The sequence below is a fragment of the Urocitellus parryii genome, chromosome 9, assembly GCF_045843805.1.
Source record: "Urocitellus parryii isolate mUroPar1 chromosome 9, mUroPar1.hap1, whole genome shotgun sequence".
Taxonomy (NCBI): Eukaryota; Metazoa; Chordata; class Mammalia; order Rodentia; family Sciuridae; genus Urocitellus; species Urocitellus parryii.
Genome location: NC_135539.1, coordinates 133,542,635 through 133,570,006, shown reverse-complemented (window position 1 = coordinate 133,570,006; position 27,372 = coordinate 133,542,635). Strand labels below are relative to the sequence as shown.

Here is a 27,372-nt window from a genome sequence, read left to right as displayed (position 1 = left end):
TTCTTGGACAAGCTCCAGCTGTTGTTTTCCGACTTGTCATGTGCTCCTGATGACAGTGTAGTCACAGCTTGATCTTGGGGGTGGCTGATGGAGCAAGCTGAGTGGCTGCCCTTAGGAGTCTTCTCTAAGGCCTTTTTCTTGCCCTTTTCCAAAAGGATTTCTGGGGCCTACTGTGCCCGGTTCAACAGCATCAGGGAACACAGCCTTAAGCTAAAAACTACAGGACACTTTGAGTGGCACATGCTTTCTCAGACATATGGACTATAGCATTGCAGGCAGTTAGAGAAGGAGTCCCAAACTCTGGGAACTTGTGACTTTCTCATTGGTACAATTTAAACTCCAGGGAAGTGGCAAAGGCAGCAACTCGAGCTCCCTGAGTCACCATGTATTATTAACCTTTGTTTCCTAGGCCTTGGGCAAACCTGGGCTTAATAAATATTTAAAAGTTGGGAAGAACGTGAAGACCAGCACGCCACAGGAGCAGCGTCTCAAACACACCAAGGGTTAAAAGTCAATGCATTGACTTGCCTGCCTCTATTCTACCTAGCAGCTGATGATGCTCAATGTTTTCCCCTGTTGTTATTGGAAGAGGACCCTGTGTCCTGCCCCTGTTGCTAAATTACTCAACACAGGCTGCAGTTTAGGTTCTCAAATAGATCAACAGGGACCCGAATCAATCGGAAAGCAGAGGACTTTGCTGGGGGCTGATGGTGCTCCTGGTACCTCTAATCACTGTATTCATGGTGAAGCTCAGTCATGCCCGTGAGTACCCAAGTCCTCTGAGAGGGGAGAGGAACAACAGCTTTGCTTCCTAAAACTTGTGGTGAAAAATGAAACCAGGGGCAGAAACGTGGGTGCATTTCACTCAGGACTTGAAGGGGCAGTGGATGAGCAGAACAGTTGTCTGGCAAACGTTTTAGGGTTTTGAGGTCACCACCTTCTGAGGGGTGGGCAGCCATTCTGGAAAGACCTTCCTGGTAGCTTCCTCCTCCCTCTCCTGGGAGCTGCGTCCTTGCTTTTCTGCTCACCTCCTTGCCCTTAACTTTGCTTCTCCTCTTCTCTAACTTAGCAAATCTCACGGGGTTGCAGTCGCCTTCCAGGGGCACTGGACAGTGGACAGGACCATTGTCCACAGGTATTGTTTTTCGTCCTCACCACAAGCCCTGCCTGTAACTAGAGATCCAAGACAGATAAAAACCGGGCTCTGGGCTTGTTTACTGGACCTAAGAAACTTTAATCCACTGATCGATAGTAGGAAGAGGTTTTCATTGTTTAGGGAGCTCAGGTCACTAGGAAGCCTTCTGTTGCCCCCAGTACAGAAGAGGCCCTTGGGGGACAGGAAGCACCAGCCTTCCTCTGCCCTAAGCAACCACTCTCCAGGCTGAGGGGGGTACTTCCGGGGGGGGGAGGCGGAAGGGGAGCCAGAACTCAGACGTGGCCTTACCCCAGCTAGTGACTGATGAGCATGTCAGGAAGGAGCTCTTTCAAGTCATCTGTGTATGACTTCTACAAATACTGATTGATGGCCTACTGTGTGCTAGGCACGCAGTAGGATATGACAGCGAATAAGATAGACAGTCTCTGCTTCTGTGAAAATGTAACCCCGGAAATCTTGTCATTTAAGTCAGAAATGGGAAACACTGGGGATAAGGGTAAGAGGCAGAAGATGGCAAGAGGAAGGGAGAGGGGAGCTAAAGGGTAATATTTCTAGAAATTAAGAAGTTGATACATTACCTACGTCCGCTCCTCAAGGAACTCTCCAATAAAACACAGAACAATGTTCCTTAAACTTATTATCCGCTCCAGTGTTCTCGCGTGTCCTTTTGATACTCTAAGAAAATATTCCCCATTTAAAGATAAGGGCCTGGTGCCGTGGTGCCTGCCTCCCAGCTACTTGGGAGGCTGAGGCAGAAGGACTCACAAGTTCAAGGACGACCTGGGCAACTTAGTCAAGGGGGGGGGGGGGAGGTCTTGTTTTTTTCTGTAGGCCTGGAAGGATGGACTGAACTTACGTAGAGAGCAGTCTGAATTGTAGGCAGGTCTTCTTTCAGTCCAGAGATTTCCCAAAATACTACGGTGCCCCTGGATGTGAATACGTGGCCCTCGGGGACTTGGTGGAAAGGGAATTGAAATAAATGAGTTATGAAGGGTGGGGGAGGTCCCTTTGTGCTGCTTAGTCTCCTTTGGACTCCTTAGATTCCTTCCTTCCCGGTCCTGCTGTGTCCCCAAGGCCAATTGCTACAGACTGCATGGTCACCCGGCTCTCTTACAGATTTCGGGGTGGGGAGGGTCACCCAGTGCAAGACGCAGAGAGGAGAGACCAGAGAGTGGGAGATGAATGTCACACCTTCCCTGCAGCCGGGTCCCTCCCCAGTGCAGTTGGCCTGAATAGCCCTTCCTCAGGGTTCCCACTCCCACTGGGCTGAGGTGACTCTGTTTGCTGTTCCGATTTCTTCAACTCCAGAGGTGATAATGGCTTCCCATTGCTGCTAACCTCTGGGTGCCCCAATCCTTGTTTGTTCCCTAGCCTTGTCCCTACCTATGCAAGGTGTCCTTTCCTTAAGGACCCTGGGTGGGATCTGTCTGGGGTGAAGGCCATTTCCTGCCAGGGCCCTGGCTGAACATTCCTGAGCCTTAAGTGTTATTAACAGGGAGAGACATGGGGTTACGAGAAGGGACTTGGTCCACCTGACATTTGTGTCTACTGCTGGCCCTGGATAAATGCTACTATACCGTGATAGACGGGAAACACAAGGAGGAGATGCCACAGTGTGTGGGGTCACAACTCCAGGAAGGGTCAAAATAACTCCATTATCACTTCAGTGTTACTCTTAGCAACTCCATAGCCTTCGGGTGACCATTTCTTGCTTTATGTTTTTCTAGCTCCTGTTCCCAGTTCTATGATTTTTCTATTTCTAAACTCTCCCTTGTGAGGCTGTCCTTAAAGCAGCGAGAGAGAGCCTCACTTTTCTCTTATTCCCCTGGCCCTACCTAATGTCCAGTAGACACTTAATAAATGCGTCCAGAGTGAAGTTATGTTAAAAAAAAAAAAAAGAGTCCCTAAGAAATTGAAGTTATCTGACTACGAACCATAGAGAGGTTGGGCAACAATAATGACTGCAAATTCAAACCAGTGGTTTGCTATGTTTGCAGAATTGGTATTTTAAAAAGCTATTTCAACCAGGCATGGTGGTGTACTCCTGTAATACGAGTGGTTCGGGAGGCTGAGGCAGGAGGATCTCAAGTTCAAAGCCAGCCTCAGCAAAAGCGAGGCACTAAGCTACTCAGTGAGACCATTTCTAAATAAAATACAAAATCAGGCTGGGGATGTGGCTCAGTGGCTGAGTGCCCCTGAGCTCAATCCCCAGTACTCCCCTCCCACCAAAAAGGGTATTTCATGCTTTTAAAATTCATCTTGTTCTTCTTTTCAGCCTGTGTGAAACTGTGAACTGGTGGCGATGTGGGTGGACATAATCAGGCTGGGGACATGGACAAGATTTCTCTTGTGTAGCCATGTGGTTTGTTGTGTTTCATCTTGACATAACCAACGTTGGCCTCTTGATATTACTCAAAAATTCATGGATGTATTAATCTACTATGTCCATGCATTTCATGAATGATGGAGTCCTTCAGATATGAGGACTGATAATGGAGAAGCCCCCTAAGCTGCCAACTGAGCTAGTGTCAGAAGACAGGCTCGCATATTATCTGCTTAGAAATGACCTTGAGTTCAAAGAGTTAACATGCGAAAATATGGGCATTTGCTATAGACTTTATTAGACTTCAGTCTGTTTCCATGGAGCTGTTGCCAAGGTACATGCAATAGAAATGTCTCCAAGACAATACTTCCCTCCCCTAAGGCCCTCTTCTTGGTTGAAATGGAATCTATCTAAATCTGAGAAATTTGACTAATTCACAGATTTTTTTTTCCTTTTCACTAGTTGAAATATCTATTTATTCTCACTTGACCTCAATCCTCTTATTCCAGGGGATTGCCAAGAACTGGAGGAGGGAACCCAGATGAAAGGTCAAACATACAACTCTTTAAACACTTCTCTCTTATGAAGCCTAAAGCGAGACAGATTACAACGTGCATTCTTTCTGACACCTGAATTTATATTTATTAGGGAAAACTTTTCAAGAGCATACACAACAAATCACATTTTGTTACAACTTCAATGGATCACTTAAAAAGCATAAGGTTCATAAAATTGGGATTCTTTTGGGAAATAGGAGATGTATGGTCATCATCACATCCAGAGGGTACAGAAAAAACCACCAGAGCTCATTCATTTATTCTCCAAAGCTCTACGGGGCCCCACAGTGTCCCTCCAATGTGCAAAGCACACACCTTCCTCAAGGACTTGGGCTTACTGTGCTGTCTGGAAGGTTCTTCTCGCATGGCTCCCTCCTTCACTCTATGCACATATCTGCTCAGATATTACCTGCTCAGAGAGGCCTCTCCCGGTCTTCTATCTAAGCTATCAACCTTCCCCACACTCTCTTGTCTGCTTTATTTTCTTTCGAGTTTTTTATCACCACCTGACCTTATATTCTATATTTGTATATTTCCAACATTCTTTGTAGAAATTAGCTCAGAGGGCTGGGACTTTGATTTGTTCATTGCTGTGTCCTTAACAGCTAGACCTGGGCTTCCCAGAAATTCAGAAAATAATAAAATGATGTGCTGGTAACCTTCAAAAGAGTAGCCTCAGGCCAGGCGTGGGGGAGCACTCCTGTAACCGCAGTTCCTGGGAGGCTAGAGCAGGAGGATAGTGAGTTCAAGGCCAGCCTGGGCAACTAAGTGAGACTCTGTCTCAAAATAAAAACACAGAAGAGCTGGGGGTGTAATTCAGTAGTGATAGAGCACCGGAGGCCCTGGGTTTGCTCCCCAGTTCTAAAAAAATAAAGACCAAACCAACAACAGTAGCCTCCAAAGAGTAACTAAGAAGCCAAGCTGTCACATTTAGCACTTATAGCATCCCATTAAATTCCTGTCATTAGACAAGTTGTTAGGAGAGGGGACGGGCAGTTCCTGCTGCATGGAGAGCCATCCACATGGCTGAGATCCTCTTAACTAAAAATATCGCCTTCCACTTCTCCCCCTCATTCCCTCGATGCCTGAAATTCCAGCAGAGTTCCCAGGAATCATAATCATTTTGACCTTATTAAGGCATTGGTCTACTCTACTAGGGAGGGATAACAAATAAATTGAGTCAGGACTCTTGGCCACCTACAGGAAAGCCTGGAGCCTGGGCCCCAGGGCCTGGGAGATCAGAGACAGTGAGTCCTCCTTGACACCAGGAGGCGGGAGAGAGCAGTTGATGTTTCAGGGACAGAAGCCTGAAGGAGGCTGGGTTGCGGAAACACCCCTCCTCTGATGAGGGTTAGGTGGTCTAAGGTAGAGAGATCAGATGGTGATTTCCTGTTCCTTATGGACTCTGAGGATGATCTCGGGCAATTTACTGAATCTCTCTGCACATATTTTCCATCTGTGGAATGGAGTCTTAACCTCAAAAGGTTATGGTAGAGAGTCAATACAACCCATGCTCATCGAGGGCCTGGAATGCTACCTGACACGTGGTACTTGCTCAATAAATTCATAGAGTTCTGATGGTTATGATTAAGATGCGGCTGCCCTTGGTGACTCATTGAAGGCCACCTGATCTGCCACCTCCTCCTGGGAGCATTTCCCTGTGATCATAGGGGAGCAGGGTCTCTGCCCTCTGAGTCGTGGGAGCACTCCAAGGTACCTCTCTGTGCTAGGTGTTTTACTGCATTGCCTTTATTTATGTTACACATTTAGTTCCCCAACAACACCACGAATTCCTGGAGGAAAGAGCTGGTATCTGGTTTGTTTTCACACGCCTCACCTGGTAGATAGTAAATGTAAATTGCCCCTGGGGACAAATACCTGATAACACATAATCAGTTATCTTATAATCCAGTGATTTTTGCACAGATTTTTATAAAAATGGCCCAATTGGCTAATTTACAAATTCAAGGGACATAATTTAGGGGTATAAATTGGAGTCGCACCTGCTGTGGGAGCTGTTTGGTTGTGTTGGTCCGGCTCTCTAGCCATGTCTATCAGAGGCTAACGGGCAGGGCAGCCAATGCCCTTTGAGAAGTGGCTTGGCTGGCTGGACGGAAGACCAAACTAAATCAGTGATTTTAGCCCATATGGAGGGTGATGCTAATAATATGCTCATGAAAAGGGAGCGATAAACCCAATTTCCTAAGTATCCAATCGAGAAGAGAAAATCAGAAGATCAGACCTAATTGTATGAAATTGCCATTTCTGTGGGGTCATCTTAGTCTGTTCAAGTGATTCAACCTTAATAATGATGTTAGAAATTTGAACATCCGGGCAACGTGTCCTCGTAGGATGTCCATTATCACAAGGTCTAACATACAGGGAGAGAGAGGGTACCATGGACTTTCCCCTATTTTTTCTGCTCTGGGTTGATGACTTCACATCTGTCAGCTGATGTCACATCACGGCAAACATTTTGGAAGTCAAACTAAGAGCAAGTGTGACTTGTACCTGTGGCGCCACCAGATGGTAACAGGGCCCACGACTATGATGTCCTAGAGCGGCGTCACACAGGTTGCGTGTGAGAGAGATGGACAGGCAGCCTGGCAGATGGAATCCAGCCTCTAGGGGCTGAGCAGCCTTTGAAGTCAAGGCTGGCTGGTGGAGAACGACTGCTCCCAAACTAGGCATCGAACTGAGATTGGGGCTAAAAAAAGATCGGTGTAGCGAACTTTCTTCTATCTGCCTTGTTTAATTCTACATAATGCAAACATTTATGAATTTATATTTTTATAAGAAACTAAGTGTGGGCTGGAGTTGTGGTTCAGTGGTAGATCACTCGCCTAGCACATGTGAGGCCCTGGGTTCAATCCTCAGCACCACATAAAAATAAATAAGTAGGGCTGGGGATGTGGCTCAAGAGGTAGCACACTCGCCTGGCATGCGTGCGGCCCGGGTTCGATCCTCAGCACCACATACCAACAAAGATGTTGTGTCCACCGAAAACTAAAAAATAAATATTAAAAAATTTCTCTCTCTCTCTCTCTCTCTTTAAAAAAAATAAAAAATAAATAAGTAAAGGTATTGTGTTCAACTACAACTAAAAAAATAAGTAAATATACATAAAAAAGGAAGAAACTAAGTGCTATAGTTTGGATCCTGAATGTCTCCCCCCACACACCCATTTGTTAAAGATTTGGTTTCCAGTGCTAGTAGAAGACAGTGGAACTTTTAAGAGCTTGGTTCTAGTGGGAGGTCTTCATGTCATTGAGGACATCCCCCCAAAAAGGGATTGTGGGACCCCAGCCCTTTCCTCACTTTTTGTTCCTTGGCTGTTGATGTAAGCAGGTTTTCTTTAGGAACTCCTTCCATGATATAATGCCTCCTCCCAGGCCCAAAACAACAGCATAATATGTCATGGATTGAAACCTCCCAAACTGTGACCCAATTAAACCTTTTTCTCTTTATAAGTTATCTCGGGTATTTTGTTATAGTAATAGAAAGCTAACATAGTAAAATTATTTAAATTGTAAACATTGTATTGGGAGAAGAAGTTAGGAGACCTAGAATAAATCTTCCTATCATGAAAATAATGCCCCAAGTTGTTAGTACTTCTTTTTGCTTATTGGTATCTACCAGGAATGTAGACCCAGTTATCATTATGGGAGTTCCAGAGTCCAGGAGAAGTTCTACAACAGCCCAACCGAGCTTGGTAACACAGCTTTTAGAAATTTTTTTCTTCCTTCTTTCTTCTCCTTTCTTCATTCTTTCCCTGTAATCTGCTTTCCACGAAGGTTTTTCTTATGAATAACTGTGGAAATGATTCCTTCCTCTTTCTTTCCCCTTCAATGTCTCAGCTTTAACCATAGCTTTCTTCCTGTTCCCAGAACAGGCCAGGCTGCTCTTTCCTCAGGTCCTTTGATGGTCCCTCCTGCCTGGACTGCTGTTTCCAGATACCAGGCAGCCTTCCTCAATCCCTGAGGGAATATGCGCAGAAGTCACCTTTTGGAGGAGAACTTCCTGTCTTAAATTGTGTTGCCCATTCTCTCTCTCTCTCTCTCTCCCTCTCTCTCATTCTGTCTCTCTTTCTCTCTCTCTATATATATATAGATAGATAGATAAATAATATTATATATTATATATCTATATATTATATAGATATTTATATTTGTATATATATTTATTTATATTTGAATCTGTCTATCTTTCTTTCAGTTATACTGTCTTTCTTATCTTCCACCCACCAGACTCTAGCTGACATTTTCTAGCTCTTGTGTTGCTCAGAGCCAGAAGAGTTGCCAGGCATTCACTGAAGGTATAAATGGATGTTAAGAAAGTGTAGAGCTAATGCTCATGACTTGTTCTCCCTTTGGCCTCCAACTTGGAACAGTCGCACCTCCAGAATAACCACAGACCCTTTCCAGATATGGGGAAACAGAGCTGCTTCAAAAGCAGTAACAGGCCCCAGCCTATCCACCCTTGGCAGATTCTAGATCAGATGTAAACTGGATTTTGACTCTGTTCCCTGTGTGCCAGGCTTCTCTTGAATGAAAAGTATTTTGAAACTGTAATTCCAGGATAAATAGATCCATATTCATTTTTGCATACTTCATTATTCCAAGGCAGAAAAATAAAGTGCTTCACCGACAGTTTGATCCTCCAAGTATTTACCAGCTTCCTACTTTGTTCCAAGCTCCCTGTGATAGACCTTGCAGGAAATGCAAAGGAAAAGAGCTAAGTCCCCGTTCTTAAGTGCCTTAGGATAGAGAAGTAGGCACAAGATAAGCAAAGGTAAGCAGCATTGAAGCCGACTATGGTAACTGTTGGTTCTGTGATAGAACTCCTGCTTCTGCTTCAATCTCTGGCTCTGGTTCTTTAAGAGCCAACATTTTTATGTGAGAGCCTAGAGGTTTCTGCTGTCTTCCCTCCCAACCCCAGCTCCATCCACCACAGGGGGAGAAAGGGGCAAGTAAGAGGTCAAACAGTATAAAGGGTCACTGGAGCTCTTATACTGCCCCAGCCTCGAGGAAGACCAGCTTCCATCTTGCTCAGAACTGCTGCTGACCTGTAGGATTGAGGCCTTTGGGGAGGGAGATCAAGCAATTTGGTCCACCAAATAGCTACCAACTGCCCATTCCAGCTCGAATAGGAGAGAGAGAGAGAGAGAGAGAGAGAGAGAGAGAGAGAGAGAGAGAGAGAGAAAAGAGAGACTGCCTTTATAGCACTGGCACAATCAGGCAGAAGGACCCCGGGAAGGAGCATCCCCACTCTAGGTAAAGGTGCTCTTGCCTGTGGTTTGTTGGTGCTCAGACATGATATGCACATTATAAATTCTTTCATAAACAGAGTGTTGGTCAGCTTTCCTTCACTATGACAAAATCCTGAGATAATCAATTTATAAAGATAAAAGGTTTATTGTGTCAAGTGTCCCAACATCTCCTTCAAGGACGTGCCCCCAATGACCTAAGACCTCCCACTAGACCCCACTTCTTAAAGACATACTGGGGACCAACCCTTTAATGCAAGGGCCTTTTGGGAACATGTCAGATCCAGACTATAGCAGGCAGTTGAGAGAAAACTAAAGTAAAAACCAAATTGCTCACATAGAAATGAACCCAACCATTTTGGGAGCTGATTTTTTAAAAGTCTGAATTTTTTTTCTTAACTATGTGCTTATAAATGAAGAAGAAGGAATGAGCATTGTTAGGTGTCGTCAGCCTGGGGACTAGGAGGCTGACCTTGGCAGCAGGTTCTCTATAGTGAGGAAGACCCCATCAGAAGATCTGAGTGAGTTCCCAAAGCAGCTGGCAAGTTGGGGTTGAGCAATCTGGAAAGACTCTGGGAAAGTGGTGTCTAGTGCAGCCATCGGACACAGGCTGCGGGGAGCTGCTACCCCCCATCTGTGCCCCTCCCTCCAGCCACACTCCGTGCACCCATAAACCTAGAGTTCCTGTCTGGTCACTCAGGGCTGTGTGGCCTCCTCACTTGTCCATCATCTGAAGGGTGGAGTGTGCTGCTTGTGAGGCCCTGCTGGACCTGAGGGGTGGCCAGAAGGCTGCATTGTGGACAGAGCCTGAGCGGGAGTTCAGGGGTATTTAAACATGGGCACAGGCCCTTGCCAGGCCCAGAAGTGGGAAGAGAAGGAGGTGGGTCCCAGGTAAAGGGCCAGGGGCTAAAGGACACAGGTCAGCTTTCTGTCTGTGTTGCTACATTCAGGTCTAGAACTTCACAAATCTGAGATTTTAAAATTTGGATTTGTCCGTCAGGGTCATATGGAGAGCTATCGCTAAATGTCAGAGTATAGGACGCATTTAACAGTTTGCTGGATTTATCCTTCTTACATATATGGATCTCTGGGCATGTGGCCCTCCATTCATCCTTTCCACTTAGCCATGTAATTGTCAGAGCTGGTTCCAAGAGTGTCTTTGGAGATGGGTTTTGATCCTGGGAAGGATTTATTTATTTTATTTCACTTTTTTTTGGGTATGAGGGATAAACCCAGGGGTACTTAACCACTGAGCCATATCCCCAGCCCTTTAAAAGATATATATTTATTTAGCTGTAGATGAACACACAGTGTCTTTATTTATTTTTATGTGGTGCTGAGGATTGAACCCAGTGCCTCACACCTGCGAGGCAAGAGCTTTAAAGCTACAGCCTCAGCCCCGCCCAGCCCTTTTTATTTTTTATTTTGAGACAGGGTCTTGCTGAGTTGCTTAGGGCCTCACTAAGTTGCTGAGGGTGGACTTGAACTCTTGTTCCTCCTGCCTCAGCCTCCCTAGTCACTGGGATTACAGGGGTGTGCCAGCGTGCCCGGCTCTGGGAAGGACTTAGATGGGGCAGAATGGCAGGAGGTAGCAAGAGGAAAGGCTGAGGTGGGTGTTTCCTGACAACAGCAAGCAGAGCCACGTGCCTTCTGTCTGCCGGCTCTTTGGCATGGCACACCACGGAGGGCCTTGGCCTTCTCAGCCTGGGCTCTGCGTACCTCCCTGGTGTCATCGTCCCAGTCCCCTCTGTGATGCTGTGCACAGCTGTCCGAGGCTGATTCCCAGAGCACAGCTCTCAGACTTCCTGGCACACGCATGGCTTCCCCTGCTCCCACTGTTCTCCCTCCTGTCCCCTCCCTGTCCCTTCGCCTGCTCACCTCCTACCTGTCCCAAGATATCCCTTAAAACTGTGACATCTCTGGAAAGTCTCCCCTGAGGTTGCAGGCCAGCAGGACTGTGCCACTTTGAACCACCTTGTCTGACTCCACTAGACCCTGAGCTGAGGTCAGTGGGAGGGACAGAGACCAAACCCTTGCTTCATTTCACTTGACTTTTAGCCCTTACTCATAATTGCAATCCTTACAGTGACATTTATCCAGAAGAAAAACTAGGAAAAAAAATAAGAAAGTGGATAATGGGGGTGGTTTGGTATAACACCAGGAAAAGCACATTGTTTTATTTATTTATTTATTTTTTCCCTCAGAAGGCCTAAGTCCTTATGGAGGTTTTCACTCTGCCTGACCTAATGTGTGAGTGTGTGTGTGAGTGTGTGTGTGTGAGTGTGTGTGAGTGTGTGTGAGAGTGTGTGTGTGAGTGTGTGTGTGTGTGAGTGTGTGTGAGAGTGTGTGTGTGTGTGTGTGAGTGTGTGTGAGTGTGTGTGTGTGAGTTTGTGTGTGTGAGTGTGTGTGTGTGAGTGTGTGTGAGTGTGTATGAGTGTGTGTGTGTGCGTGTGTGTGTGTGTGAGTGTGTGTGTGTGTGTGCATGTGTGGGTGTGGAGTGGGGGGTCCTTGTCTATCCACCTGGGGCTTGGTTGGTAAAAGAGGGAATTGGGGTATCATGGTTTTCTGACCTTCTCGGAGCTCCCTCAAGCGCAGCCCTGGGAACCCCAATGAGTGGTTTGGGGCCTTCCCCCCCAAGGCTAGAGCAGCATGCTATACTTTGCTTACAAGTTTAGTTACTTAAAAAACTTCACCCTAGGGGCTGGGGTGGTGGCTCAGTGGTAGAGCGCTCACCTAGCATGTGTGAGGCCCTGGGTTCGATCCTCAGCACCACATGAAAATAAATAAAATAAAGATTAAAAAAAAAAAAACAAAAAACTTCACCTTAAGATTCAGACATGAAAAGTTCCCAGTCATGGCTAGAGCCCTAAAGGGCTTCCAGGTTCTAATTCCCAGAGTTCTAGAATTCTGTAAGAGGAAATAGCATCTGGGGCCCATAAGTCACAGTGCCACTGAGTGCGGCGCCGGGTGGGGAGTCATTGAAACGTACAGTGTGGCTTCGCGCCATCTGGGACTCTCACTGTCTCCCTTCTTGCCTCCTGCCCAGGAACACACTCTCTGAGATACTTTCGCCTGGGCGTTTCGGATCCTGGCCCCGGGGTTCCTGAATTTATCTCCGTTGGGTATGTGGACTCCCACCCTATCACCACATATGACAGTGTCACTCAGCAGAAGGAGCCGCGGGCCCCGTGGATGGCGGAGAACCTGGCGCCCGATCATTGGGAGAGGTACACTCAGCTGCTCAGGGGCTGGCAGCAGATGTTCAAGGTGGAGCTGAGGCACCTGCAGAGGCACTACAATCACTCAGGTGTGACTGCGAGGGGATGAACGAGTCCCTCACGGTCCCTTTCTAGCAGAGTCCCTGGGCTGACGGTGGCCAATGTGAGCATTCGCTGACTTGCATTCTCCATGGCTTTTGGCAAATCTGCTTGATGGAGTTCAATGCCTACCATCTGTCCTATGCACCTTCCAAATTGTCCTTCTCTTCCCCAGCAACCTTTTGTCATCTGACCCCCCAATCCCCATCTGATTGCCATCTCGCCTTCTGATGTGTGTCTCCCTTCTAAATTTGCCCACTGGGTCTCATTTCCTGGTGGCCAGGCTCAGCCATGTGCTTGCTTATGCATGACTGACCACCTTAACTTTCCAGGGGATATTTCTGGCTCCTGCATCTCTTTCTCCTCCACTGCACTCATAATAGCCACAAAGTTTATCAATTAATCGCTCCCGAGACAGGCTAACTCTGCAGGGCAAGAGTTATCACACTGCTTGGGCATGCAGTAGGTATTCCCCAAATATCTGTTGGTGGGTGGGCTTATGTAACAGCAACCTCCTGAAGACCCAGCAGTGTCTTGCAGGCCCATAAACTACAGCAGAGGATGCTTCCAGCCATGCCCCGGTCATGTCACCTGAGAGCCCCCTCTGCCCTGTGCCTGCCCTTTCATGCTTCTGTATCCAGGGCTTCACACTTACCAGAGAATGATTGGCTGTGAATTGCTGGAGGATGGAAGCACCACGGGATTTCTCCAATATGCATATGATGGACAGGATTTCATCGTCTTCAATAAAGACACCCTGTCCTGGATGGCAGTAGATAATGTGGCCCACATCACCAAACGGGCATGGGAAGCCAATCAGCGTGAGTTACAATATCAAAAGAATTGGCTGGAAGAAGAATGCATTGCCTGGCTAAAGAGATTCCTAGAGTACGGCAAAGATACCCTGCTAAGAACAGGTAACAAGAGAGAATTCCCAGCAAAATTGGTTTTATATATAACTTCTTCCTGTGTAGGTGACATTCACCCTGTGCTGAGATCCCTCACCAGAGCTGCACTGTTGAGATTTGGAACTCCCTCGGATAACTTTCCCTGGTTATTTTTTTAGCAGCAGCTTGATAAAATTTAGCAGCTCCATTTGTCATGACAGACTGGAGTACCTCCAAGGACACCTTGACTTGGGGGATCCAGTGAGGCAAATCTTTCCATCTCCTGTCACGGATAAGTTGGAAGATACTTTCAGAGGTGGGATAATTTTTACAAATTGCTCAAGAGCTAAGGGCTCAGACAATCCCATTTTGAGTAAAAATATCTGGGTTTATGAAGAAGACAAACTGAAGGTCTTTGCTTCGCTGGCAGATGAATGCTGTAATTCCATCGGTCGGCTTCTAGTTAATACAGAATTTTTCATGTATGAGCTTATTCAAGGTAAATTGCGTCAGACCGGTGCTGCAGGAAACTCCTAGACTCGATGCACTCACTCCCACAGGAGTAATCTCCAGTGGAGGGACTTTCCTGGAGTCCCAAGGAGGAAGTGTCTAGGCCACAGTTAGGAATCAGTGCTTCTGTCTAAAAGCACAGGTCTTGGAGGTGGACGAGGGGAGTTTGACTTTGACTCTCCCCTTCGTAAGCTGAGTGACAAACTTATTCCAAGTGGCTCAAAGAGGGAAGCTATCAGAAGGCAGGAATCAGGAGTCAGAACCGATGAATGGCCTTCTCCACGGAGGTGGGGCGGACAGTGCACAGCTTATATCCCCAAGGCTTCGCCATTTCAGAAGTTCTAATGGGCCACTCTCTCTCAGCATTAGCTACTTAATTAAATAAACAGACAAATCAAAGGAGCACTTCAAGGCCCCTGGTGCACTGGGCAGGGGCCGGGTCACAACCAGCAAAGAGAAACTTAACAGTACCTGCAGTTTAGACAATGCTAGGGAGGAAATTTAGTTTGGTACTTGCTGGAGGAGGGTGCAATCATCTTCCAAAATATGTTGTTGTTTAGTGGTTCATAATGTCAGAAAAGGGATGAGGCTAATCGATGCCAGACCAACAAAGCAATAATTTTGAGTAAAATAAAGAGCATAATTTTGTCTATCTCACAGAAACGGGTGTGGAATAATGTAAATGAAACACTTTGTAAGCTGTGGAGCTCTGTTCACATCCTCAGTGTTGTTATTGTTGCCTGACTGAAGACTGTCTGACAGCTTAGGATGTGGTTGACATCTGTGGCCACCTTGGGGTTATACAGGATGCTTCATCACTAAGATATTTTCTGCTGAGCGTAGGCAGTAGGAAGAGGGGCAATGTGGGACACTTCCCGACCTTGATCTGTGACCTTCTTAGCCTTTGTCTGCAAACTCAGAGAACCTTCACTTGCCAGGCCTGCTACACTGTGGGAAAGGTGGGGAAGCCTGAGTGCGGTTGCTGTGAATTGGGATGGTTCATCCTAACCCTGTTGAATCTGTCTGATATGAGGAGCTCCTTGGAGACACAAGGGAGGCCCTGGGTGGTGTAGAAAGTTCAACCTCAGGGAACTGCTTCCCACTCCAAGCCTCCTCTCAGTCTACTATCAATGACCTAATGGGGTCTCAACCCATATGGTCAGTGCCTAGGAAAAGATTTCAGATTAATTTCTTACAGTCACTGTCAATAAGAATTCCCTCCTGATGCCATTTATATTTTATTTCTAATGTTTGAAAGCCTTTTTCTACATCTAAATGTCACGCCTCAGGAAAGACACGGAAGGCATTGTTGAGGTGAAGGCTCCTCCCTGTATCAGTAATGGCAGATAATAAGTTGCGAATGAGGAGGTGAATTTTGGAGTTGAGCAGCAAATGGGTCCTCCAGTTGGTATGGGTGGTCTCTGTATGGATCTATGACCCCATTTCAGCCAGAAATGTTAAGGACGAACCATCTGGAAAATGAGAAGTAGTTACAAGAAAGCACAAAGTCACAAATGGACAATTCCTTGTTGTCACTGCCGAAGCCCTTCTATGATATGAATTTCTGTAGCCCTTTTGGGGACACAACTATGACCTAATCTAATCCATATGTTTATATCTGATAATAAGTCATCAAGGTGTCAACCTGAGCACACAGGCATTTTGGAGCCAGAGTTGAGCTGAGATGCTGTGTCATTCATTGCCATCAAATATGGAACTGAGATCAAGGAATACTGAGTTCTAATCTCCAATCTGTCACAGAATTATTTATGAGAAATAATCACCCATATTATGGCTCAGTTTTTCTTGATACATAAAGGTATTCCAAAGGTTAACTGTAAATAATCCCAACAATTTTCCAAATACTCAAAGCTGTGTAGACAGACTATGGCTTAACTCCACCTTTTTCATTTCCTAGCACACCGCCCTAGTAGTATACAATAAATAACTTTGTTATTGGTGAACCTGGGTTCTGGGTCATTCTTGGTTTTAGATGTTTCCTGCAATGAAGAAAATTATTTGGAAAACCCAGTTGCCAAGTTTTAATGTTGTTTGCTCAGTATCCAAGACATTTCTATTAAACTGTCGTTTTTTCCTCCTAGAGCCCCCACTGGTCAGAATAAGTCGCAAAGAATTTTTTCCGGGGATTACAACTCTCTTCTGCAGAGCTCATGGATTTTACCCTCCAGAAATTTCCATGATATGGAAGAAAAATGGGGAAGAACTTGTCCAAGAAGTGGATTATGCAGACATTCTTCCCAGCGGGGATGGAACCTATCAGACGTGGGTGTCAGTTGAACTGGATCCACAGAGCAGGGACATTTACTCCTGCCACGTGGAGCATTGTGGCCTCCATGTGGTTCTTCAGGGCCATCAGGGTAAGGATTAGGTGGTGGCTATCTGGAGAGTGAGAATGTGAAAGAAGATGAGCAGGAAGCCATGCCAGCTGTCAGGGAGGGGAGGGTGGATCACTGCCCAACTCAGTGTGCTTTAGAATGGGTCTTTCAAGTCAGTGGTTCTCACACTGTTTGGTCCCAAAGCTCTTTTTTACTCTTGCAAATCATTGCAGACCCCAGAGTTTTATTTATGTGGACCATACCTATTGCTACTTACTACATTACAAATTAAAACTTTTTTTAAAAAAAAAATGAAACACCAGAAAACATACACATAGTCTATTAGCCATCATATTGATGAGAAATGACACTATTGGGCAGGGCATAGTGGTGCACGCCTGTAGTCCCAGAAACTTGAGAGGCTGAGGCAGGAGGATCACAGGTTCAAAGCCAGCCTCGGCAACTTAATGGGTCCCTGTCTCGAAATGAAAAATAGAAAGGGCTGGGGATGTAGCTCCGTGGTAGAGTGCTCCTGTACTGTACTGTACAATCCCCAGTACCATAAAAGAAGAAGAAGAAAAACAGTGTTGGATTTCCTGATGATTATAGGGACAAAAGTCCCTGAAGTTATCAGGAGGGAAAGGACACTTGTGGATTTTCTTCATCTGCTTGCTTCCAGAATCGGAATCCATCCTTCTGGTTATGAAAGCTGTCTTTGGGACCATTGCCCTCACCCTTGTCCTGGCTGGAGTTGGCTTCCTGGCCTGGAGAAGAAGGCCCCGAGGTGAGAGGTGTAGGGAAGAATTCTAGGGAGCTGGAGATAGTCTCTTGCCTTTAGCTCCTGAGGATTTTGTTTTCTGTATCTGCCACTCTGAGCTCCATGGAGAAATGGGTTCACCCTAGTTCTGGGATTGTAGAGCACCTGGGATAACTCTCCACTACAAAGGGAATGCTCACTATAAATAACGCTTGCAAGGGGAGTGGTCTGTTTTCCTAAGTCAATGATCTGGTGATCTTGATCTGTCTTTTGCCAGGCCATATCCTTATTAATAATTACCATGGACTTCTGTGGGAACATTGCACTTTGTTTCAAAACTACAGTCATTTGTAGTTTTGACTTTGACAGTGATTTCTCTTTCCCAATCATATGAAAATCCTTTTCCTTCTAAATTCATTTTTCAAAACATGAAATGTGTAAGAGTGGATACCTTTGGAAAATGGGATGTGGGATAAGGAAAGGGGGAAGGAGGAAAAGGCAATATGTAGGACCTTGACATTGTGGAAAAAATACGCTCATTCCTTGAGTATGCGTGAAATTCCTGCTGTGTTCAAGGAACTGTACTGGCAGCTGGGAGAGACAATGAAAAAAGACAGGATCCCTGCTGTCATCCAGCCTCCACCGAAACTCACACGAAGGGCACCTCAATACATCACAAAATAGCCTTTCTTGTTCATCTTCTTCTATGAGAGTGATTATCAGGTCATTTGCTGCCTCTGGTTTTACTAGTTGCTCCAGTGGATCACAGCCCATCTTGATCAAACCTCGATCATGACTTAGAACCCAGTGGGTCAAGAGCTTGGCTTTGCTTCATAACCACAAACTTGAACCCGATTTAGGTGTTGCTGTACAAAAGTATGTTAGTAGATCTAGTACAACCAACCCCTTTACTAGAAAATCAACTCAGAATTAGTGGGTCATTACTATTTCCTTTATAAATAAAGTACAGCACTAATCTCAATAAATGATAGTTGCTGAAGAAAAAAACATTTTTTTTGTTAACAATTACATACCTCTATCAGGAATGATGCAGACTGAGTCCCTGTCTTTTATCCTGTGGACTTTATGAATTTGAGTTGAAATTTATGAAGTGCTAAGAGAATCTTAACTATGCAGGCTATATAAACTGTCTATGCCTGCTTCTCGGGTTTTGCTGAACATTGTACACTTTATTTTTGAGTGTGAGGAAATATATGTGTATCTGAACAAAAACTTCTTTTCCTTTCAGAGCAAAATGGAGTCATTTACCCTTCTACATGCATCCATGAATGCAGTTCTCCCTCCTAGGAACCACACAGTCTCTTCTGTTTCTCCTGCTCTCAAGTCCAGTGACTGAGGATCACGACCACAGCTACAACATGCCTTGGCAATACAGGATTGAGTAATTATGGCAGAAAGATGGGAACCACGACATTTTCCTTGCTCTTTGGCTCCACAAGGACTGTCAGCATTCAGTCTCTTTTGATGGACTCCTTTATCACATGTGGCTTTAAGTACAGCTCCTCTCATGACATGGCACTTTCCTACACCCCATTTCTCAGTGATGATTCTCCAACATTGGAGAATCTCAGAGCTGGAAGGAACCATTTCATCCAGGGCAGGAAATGATCTTTTACGATGCCTTAGACTCCAATCCAGTCTCCACTTAAATACCATGTGATGGGCACCTCAATATACCACAAAATTTCCATTCTTGTCCCTCTTCTCTCTTGAGAATTTTCACTGTGCGAGAACATTGAATATCACAGGCACCTTGATTGTGACCTTACCCTAGGTAATACAACCTCATGAGTGGCCACAAGTTTTTACAAGAGCCTGTGAATGGCCTGATCATTTTACACATAGCCTAGCCTGAGAGAAAGCAAAAGTCCCCTGTTCTTCATGGCTTCTCTGCCTGGTAGTTCGGAATCTTAAAAATATGGCCTGGTTGGATCTGTGGAGGTGGCTTCACCTTTTCTGTCTTTTGGAAATTAAAACCAATATATTGTCACCTCCAGTGGAACTATGGAGATCTGGACCTAACTGCAATGTTTAAATGTAAAATGATAGTGTGTGTATGCCTCAGAAGAAGGTTCAATTCTTTCTTTTATCCTTTTTTTTTTTTTTTTCGTGCTGAGGATCAAACTCAGGACCTTGCACGTGCTAGGCACGCACTATTGAGCCTACACCCTTATCTCCAGAAGGTCCAATTCTTATTTATGTCTCTTCTATACTGGTTTATTATAACTGGGCTTGACTCACCTTCATACTTATGTGCTGGGAATAAAGGGAAGTCCCCTTGTGAGAATTAATCATTGATTCTCCTTACTCTTCCCAACCCCCAAAGTCCTCACCTTATTTACCTCCTGTCCTGCTGTGTGTAGCCACTGGCTCAGGAGTTGCCAGTCACATACTTGTCTGTCCTGCTTCTCTGACCCTCTTCGACTGCATGTGTCAGACCTGATACTTATTATCATGGCCCCAACTTTGACAAGTGGCTTTGAACATGCACCTTAGGCTTCATCTCTGCTCTCCATTGGCCTGGACTGTAACTTCAAGCGTCAAAGCCAGAGATAAAAACACTCAGTGTGGCAGCCTCCACTGTCCCCACCTAATTCCGTGGATTAACCTCCCACTGTACATTGCTCTTTCCCAGGGCCTATTGAGTTGTATATGAGGACAGTTGTGTTTGTTTTGTTTTTAGTGTTGCCATGGGCAATTTTCATACCATCTTTTAGCCTTACACTTGCACTGAAAAGAGAATATGTATGAGTTTATTTCTGGAAGAATGGTTTCTTACAATCCGATTAGTTAGGATGTAGCATATTTTTGGTTGGGCACTTAAAGTGATACAGGTGACATAACTGTGTAGCTGTCTGACTCTCCAGCTTCATGGTGCTTTCAACAAAGACAGAATATCTGAAAGCCTCTTTGTCCACCCTAAGCTGTGCCCTAGGTCTAAAACAATAATAGACCCAAATGGATGAAGGGGTGAAGGGCAAAAAGAATGTATGCAGTTGCAGCATTTCTGTATCTCCCCAGGGGATTTTATAATATAAAAAGTTGTAAAGAGATGACTTTTTTTTTTTTTCAGTACTAGAGAGCCAATCCAGGGCCTCACACATGCCAGGCAAGTGGCCTATCATTCAGCACATCCCCAGACCTATAAAGAGGTGATTTTGTTAAATGTCTAAAATTTAGGGCTGGGATGTAACTCAGCAGCAAAGTACTTGCCTATCTAGGCCCCAGATTTGATCCTCAGCACTGAAAAAAAAAAAAAAAAAAACCCAAAAAAACCTAAAATTTTAAAACTTCATCTTACTATCAATGGTTCAAATTATACTACTTCTTAATCACTTTAGACTTGTCACTTCATTAGTTCATATTTGCTGGTTGTAGATGCTCAGTAATCAGAATGTATAAAATATTTGGTATCATAATCTAAATATGAGAAAACAAAGAACTGTGTTGTCATCACACTCTGTTTTGTCTTTAAATTGTCTTTACTGAATATTTTTGATCAAGAACATTAGATGAAGAACTTGTTTACGTCTGTTCTTTCTTTTTTAAAAACTACAACATATTTACTGTTTTCTTTTTAAGCACACAAGACCACGAGACCAAAACACCGCGTGCTGAGTGGCCGATGTTACCAGGCAGCGGGGGAAAGTGGTTTGAAGAGCAGCTTGGTTCTCCCGGCCACACTCCCCCGGCCTCTGCTTCTGTCTTGTTCCCACAACTTCCACGTTCCGACTCTCTCCTTACTTCTGAGGAACTTCTTGGTTTTTCCTCTTCTATTTTTGGTCAGGAGAGAGTGTTTGCACTTGTGGTCGTGAGAAACAGCCATCCACTGGGGAGGCCAGCTGGCCATTTTCTGGCAGAGTCTGACAGAGTGGTCACACCTTATTTTGATCTCCACTGTCTGGGGTCTTTGTCCTCCTGTGTTCAGGTCAAGTGTCCCCTTAGGTGATCAGATGGATACAGAAAGTGGAGTGCCAATGTATTAAGGTGCTGTCAGGAAAACAACTGCCCAGTGGGCCAAGCGGGATTTGTGCCAGCGGGACAGTCTACCTAAGAAACACCGACTCACAGCTGGAAGAGTGCTTGGTGACCCCAGAGTTGGGGCAGGGGGATTCATTTTTGCTTTTTAGTTCCTCTTTTCTGGGGTTTGCTATTTTTTCACACACAGTTTATTCGTTCACAGAATGTAATCCAGGGAGGAGAAGGGATTTTCCCCAAAGTCACACGCAATGGGCAGCAAAGCTGGAGGGGGCAAAGGTCACCCATCTCTAGCCAGGTATTTTCCAAATGACCACATTGCCATTCTTAGAGGATGATTCTCCACTGCCCTTTCTGAAATGCCTTCACCTCCTTTCTTTCTTAGGACATTCAATCATTTACCCTTATCTCTCTGCATCTCCCTTTCACTCTGGGCTCTCTTTCTCTAACACCCTTCTAGCCTCTGTTTGTCCCAAGGCCTTCTGACCATGTAACAAATCCCCAAACACAGAGATTTCAATAATCATTTTATTATCTTTCACAGTTTCTGCAGGGCAGGAATCTGAGCAGGGCTTGGGTAGACAATGCTGACTTGTGGCCTGTCAGTGGATTTGCAGGCAAAGAGGTGGCCGGAAGGAAAGTGGTACAGGACTAGGGCAGCTGAGGTCCTGGCCAGGCGTCTCTCTCTGTAGGTTCCTTTGGGCTTCCTTACATCATGGTGGCCTCAGGACAGTCAGACTGCTTATAAGGCCTCCAGCTTCCTCAGAGCCAGTTTCCCAAGAAATCAAACCAGAAATGCATAGCACTCACCTAGTGTCACTCCTGCCGTCTCTAATTGGTCAAGGAGATCACATTCGGCTCAGCTTCAAGACTGTTGACGTTTCAATGGGGAAGACGGCTGAAGTTACACCATGAGAGGAGTTGTAGATGGGAGCCCCTCTTTGCCCTCTTAGCTCTGCCTCTGGAGCCCAGGACTTCTGATGCCATCTTTGATCCTCAACAAGAAGGTCAAGTTCCACCGAAGGGCAGATGCTGATGTCTTTCAGCTCAGACCCTGGGATCCTGAGGTGCCCTAGATGGAAGACTGGTGGAAAGACTGAGGGCGAAGCCTAAACCGAGGCTCCAGGGGCGTCACTGGGGCTTTCACTGCGGCCTCTTTCTTCAGTAAGGTCCCTCTTGCTTCCCCACGGCTGGTGTGGCTGAATAAAGAGAATACCAAATGCAGCCACTTACCCGAGGGCCTGACCATACAGGAAGATGAAGCCCTAGGTGCCACTCAATGGAGCTTCTGTGTGAATCTTGTTTGATTACAATATTGAATTCTGACCATTTATTTTGTTTCTAGCTTGTGAACCAACCGAGGGCATGAGCAGGGGCACAGCTAATCCATGAAGGACATTTGCGGGTGAACAGGGTCCCAGGCCAGGTCACATAGCTTGGCCAGTAGCATGTAGAGTGAATCTTGACCAGGGTTGCCCCCTCAGTGGGTTATGGAGGGCATAACCCAACATGGTAGCTCTAACCAAACCGTTAGAAAATAGATGGAAATTGGCTGTAGGCTGTACGCTAAAATGAATGAATTATTTTGGAAGAGAGGGGAAATAGAGGAAAAACAAACAAACAGGTCAGTTCTTCCAAAATGGCAGAATTAGAGCCCCATAGAGTCTATACAAAGAGTTAAAATTATCTAAAAGGCCTTACATAATCCTATCACAGTGTTTATTTATGGCAATCTATTTTAAAAATGTTTACGTAATATTACACAGTCTGCGTGATGCCTTGTATGTCGTAGAAACTCACTGAATACTTCTTGAATGAACCAGTACAGTATTTTAATTAGTAAGTCTTCATGTACCAGTGCAGAAGAACAGTGTCATCTTACCAGTGAAGTCATGGAAGGGAAATAGCCCACCGGGATCACGTGTCATTTCGGGTGCCCAGGATGAACCGTTCACAGACTAAGCTGAATTCTTCAAAGTTTTCAGCAGTATTAACATTTTTTTTGAGCTGTTGATGGACCTCTACGTTATTCATTTATTTTTATGTGGTGCTGAGAATCGAACCCAGGGCATCACACATGCTAGGCAAGGGCTCTACCACTGAGCCACAACCCCAGCCCAGCATTAACATTTTTGTTTAATAAACTTTATATGTCATTGTAGTGTCTGTGTCTGATTAAGCACCCCAAACATTCTAGGGACCTCCCACCCCACTCCCACATATTAAGGACAAGTATATAATTCACAGATTCTTATATGAAGCACCACTATTCTTGAGAGCTGTAAGAAGAGGTGCTGAGATATGAATTCTCAGCCATCTTGGGGGGGTCCAAATATCTGGTACTTATGTTTGTTATTCCCAAGGCCAACAGAGCTATATAGTGCAGTCTGGGTTTTCTTTTCTGTCATTGGAGTTTTTGGTTAATGAAAGTTCTTTGAATACAAATTTTACTAATTCTTATCAATCTACTTAAGCTAGGAGGTCTATGAAGTGGCTTCTTCCAGGAAGAATTGGTTCTGTATGCTCTTCCTATTTCTGTTTATTTATTTTTTTTTTTCACTCCTTTACCTGAACCTAACAAGGGCTTCTGCCTTTGTCTCCTGTCTGGGGTTGGGTGTGGGGGGATGTTTGGAGGCAGAAGGTTGGGTCCCTTGGTGCTGAGCTGAGAGGCAGCTGGAAGGCCTGGAGTCCCTGGCCAGGGGAGGCCAACCTGGGCCTGAGGCAAGAAGCAGAGCAGGTCCAGGGAGGGGAACGGAGGAGAAGGAACTCCTGAGGGAACAGCCTCACCTCCAAAACTCAGTCAAGGGGAGGGGCTCCAAGGACGTCCTGGGAGGCCACCACAGGGGAGAAGGAAGTGAGAGCAAGGGAGAAATGAGACAGGCACCCCAAGGCTGAAGCTGACTCTGCTGGGTTTTTTTTTTTTTTTTCTTCCTGGGGTGCCAGAGCAGATCCCAAGGATACCTGAGCTCAGTGAAAGTTCTATATTTTTCCTTGGGGAAATGGAGAATTCCGGGAACACTGTGAGAAGACACAGGCTCTAAAAGGTGACAATTCCAGGGATGTGTGAAAGCCTGGAATATTAAAAAGGGCAACATTTGGAGTCCTGTGAGCTGCTGAAATAGAAACCTCTCGTGGACTCAAGCAAAAAATAACCCAGAAGCATGTACTCTGCATGTTTTGCACAGAACAGCTACAAATACACAATCTGCGCATGACACTGGGCAGGAAGTTCCAAACCAGACCTAACCCCCAGGGGCTGCACGGCTGGCTGCCTTCCACCCTACTTTCAAAAAACGGAATCAGTCACTGATCCCTGAGCATCCGCGAAGAGCAAAGGCGAGCTGCTTTAATTCAACTCTGGCCTTCGCCACTGAAATCCAGATCACATTTCAAAGGTCTGTAAACTAGCCCTGCTTCATAGACTTGAAATCGGTCTACAAGATGACCTGTTTATAGAGCCAATGATGACGTCTTCAGACTGCCTCCTGCCACAAGGAATTAGCAGTTTCTCTGCGTGGCACGACATACGCTCGATTTTCATTAAAGCGGCAAAGCGTGTTTACTCTGATTTTTTATTAATGATAGGCGATAGCTATTGATATTCAAATTAAGTTCTTATGGCCTTTATGAGTTAATCAACCATTTGTCAAACGCATGTTCCACGAGGTCTGAGACTGCAGAGTCTCGTGCATGGAGGATATTCAACACGTGTGCATATCAACTGAATGAACCCCGTGACACCTACCAGGAGCAGGCTGTAGAGGCACAGAGCCCAGAGGCGTTCTGAAAGTGAACAAGGGCAAAAATGGCCCAGACAGAGGCTCACATCTGAGAAAATCAATTTAGAGAAGGCAATCTAGAATATATTTCAATAAAATAAACCCTGGGTTTTGTGTTAGCAGAAGAAATAACAGTTCTGGCAGTGAGCTTTAGTGGTCATGCTAAAAAAAAAAAAAAAAAAAAAAAAGCAGAGATTGATAGAGCTTTAGAGTGAAATGAGAGAGCCTGCAGGCAAATATGCCACCAATCAAAGAGGGGGTGTGTGAAGAGCTGAGCGCTGTGCCCCTCCCTGCAGCAGCTGGGCTGGGCTTCCAGGACCAACAGGCAGCTGCAGTGGTGACAGCGAGGAACTCAAAGTTGTTCTGCAAAACAGTGAGCTCTAATCCTCTGTTTCCTTTTGTGCCTCCCCACCGGCAACTGCCTGATTTTCAAGAATAACTCCTTCGCTGAACTCCTAAATGCTTTTTGGCTCTGTGCCTAACTGACTTTGGCTACTCTGTGTGGTTATTCATCTGTTTCTGCACAGCTTATCTCTGGCTAGGCTGGGAACGTCTTAAGGGCACAGCTTGAATTCCATCTCCTTCACTTAGTATCAGGGTGATCTTAAGTTATTCCACTTCTCTGAACCTCAGTTTTATCAAAACAGGACGAGTAGGTGCCTGTCTCCCAAAGTTCATGGGGAACTCAGAGTGTTTGTGTGGGGAAGCACTTTGCACAGCCGCCAGTTATTGAGTGCTCACTGTGAACTAAGCACTTCACATACATCATCACTATTGCTCATGACAACTTTGCCAGTGGATATTACTGTCCCCATATTGCAGAACTGGGTTTCTTAACAAGGTCACACAGCATCATGGTTCGCATGCTGTCTGTCCCCTAGAAGATTCATGTGTTGGGAGCTTGTTCCCACCAAGCTGGGAGGCGGTGTAGAACTTTTAAGAGCCTGGGCCTAGCGGGAGATTCTTTAGGTCCATGGATGATGTATCCTTGGAAGGATTAAGGCATTTCTGATAGGGTCCTTGCTAGCTCTGGGGAGAGGGTTGTTACAGAAACTTGAGCCTGTCCTCATCCAGCCTCTCTGGCCCCCTGTTTGGCAATGTAATTCCTTGCTTCTATACATGCACCCACCGTGACACCATGAGGTCTCCCTAGAGCCATGCTATGGGCATCAGCACCATGCCTTTGAACCTCCAGAACTAAATATACCTCTTTTCTTCAAAAGCAGCTTGTCTCAACTATTTCATTATAGTAATGACAAATGATCTAGCACACACAGTTAATAAGTGGCCCAAGCATGAATTAAGTCCAATTTTCTCCCTGTATACAACTATGCTCTTCACAGAACACCAACTTATCTGTGCACAGTAGGCATTCAGTTGATGCTCAACCAAAATTTTGAGGTATCCACTCAAAATTATGCTCGATAGTGAACCTTGGGAACAAAGGAATTCAAATGTCTTTTCAATGAATCAGAAAATTAATAAAATCCCTTATAATTTGTGAAAGACTTTTGCTTAGGCTTGAATGATGTGACCTGAATGCTAAATACAGCCTGGAGGGCCAAATGAAGTTACCGCACATTTCATGGACATGTCAGTGGAGCTCCTGGATAAGATTCATGGCTTGTCAATTCTCAGCAGATGAGGATAACTGAGGTACAAAGGCAAAACTGAAAACTTCTCATCTTGCAAACAAATTCTCTCTGGGTAGATCCATGGGTACATAGAGCTACAGAGCTGCAGAGCCCATTATTTATCCCATACAGCTCAGTTTTCTTATTAAGCACATGAGACTATTGAGGCTTGCAGGGAGTAAAACGACTTGCCAAGAGAAGCCCCGAAACCAACTGTTGTGGTTTAGATGCGAGGTGTCCCCCAAAAGCTCAGGCATGAGACAATGCGAGAACTTTCCGAAGTGAAATGATTAGATTCTGAGATCTGTAACCTGATCAGTGGGTTAATCAACTAATTAGTTGATTAATCAATTAATGTGGCTGGAAGAGGTAGGTTGCTGGGGGTGTGCCTTTGGGGTCTATATTTTGTTCCTGGTGAGTGGAGCTCTCTCTGCTTCCTGCTTCCTGTTTCCATGTCCTGAGCTGCTTCCCTCCACCGCTCCCTTCTGCCCTGATGTTCTGCCTCACTACCGCCCAGAGCAATGGAAACTACGGACAGAGACTTCTGTAACTGGGAGGGCCAAATAAACCTTCCCTCCTCTGTGTTGTTCCTGTCGGGTCTTTTGATTGCAGCAGTGAAGAAGCTGACTAAAACACCGACCATAAACTTCATAACTTGACATAGATATTTGCAATATTACTAGTCATTAGGGAAATGAAAACTAAGACCACAATGAGGGAGAGTTACACATTTATAAAAATAGCTAAAGGTAAAAAATTTAAAATAAAAGTGACCATACCAAATATGGGCAAGGACATAGAGAAATTCAATCTTTCATTTATTGTTTGTTTTGCATTTTTTTTTTGTGTGT

At 45.3% G+C, this 27,372-nt stretch overlaps 1 protein-coding gene across 1 annotated transcript; it reads left to right on the top strand.

Annotated features, from left to right (window-relative positions):
* Window positions 1-626: 626 nt before the first annotated feature.
* Window positions 627-20,629, top strand: LOC113185637 (major histocompatibility complex class I-related protein 1). The gene is made up of 6 exons (XM_026392851.2): window positions 627-762; window positions 12,349-12,609; window positions 13,261-13,536; window positions 16,119-16,394; window positions 17,032-17,136; window positions 18,359-20,629. Exons 1-6 carry the CDS (start codon window positions 708-710, stop codon window positions 18,415-18,417), a joined length of 1,032 nt encoding a protein of 343 aa, XP_026248636.2. The 5' UTR covers window positions 627-707; the 3' UTR covers window positions 18,418-20,629.
* The last annotated feature ends 6,743 nt before the right edge of the window (window positions 20,630-27,372 follow it).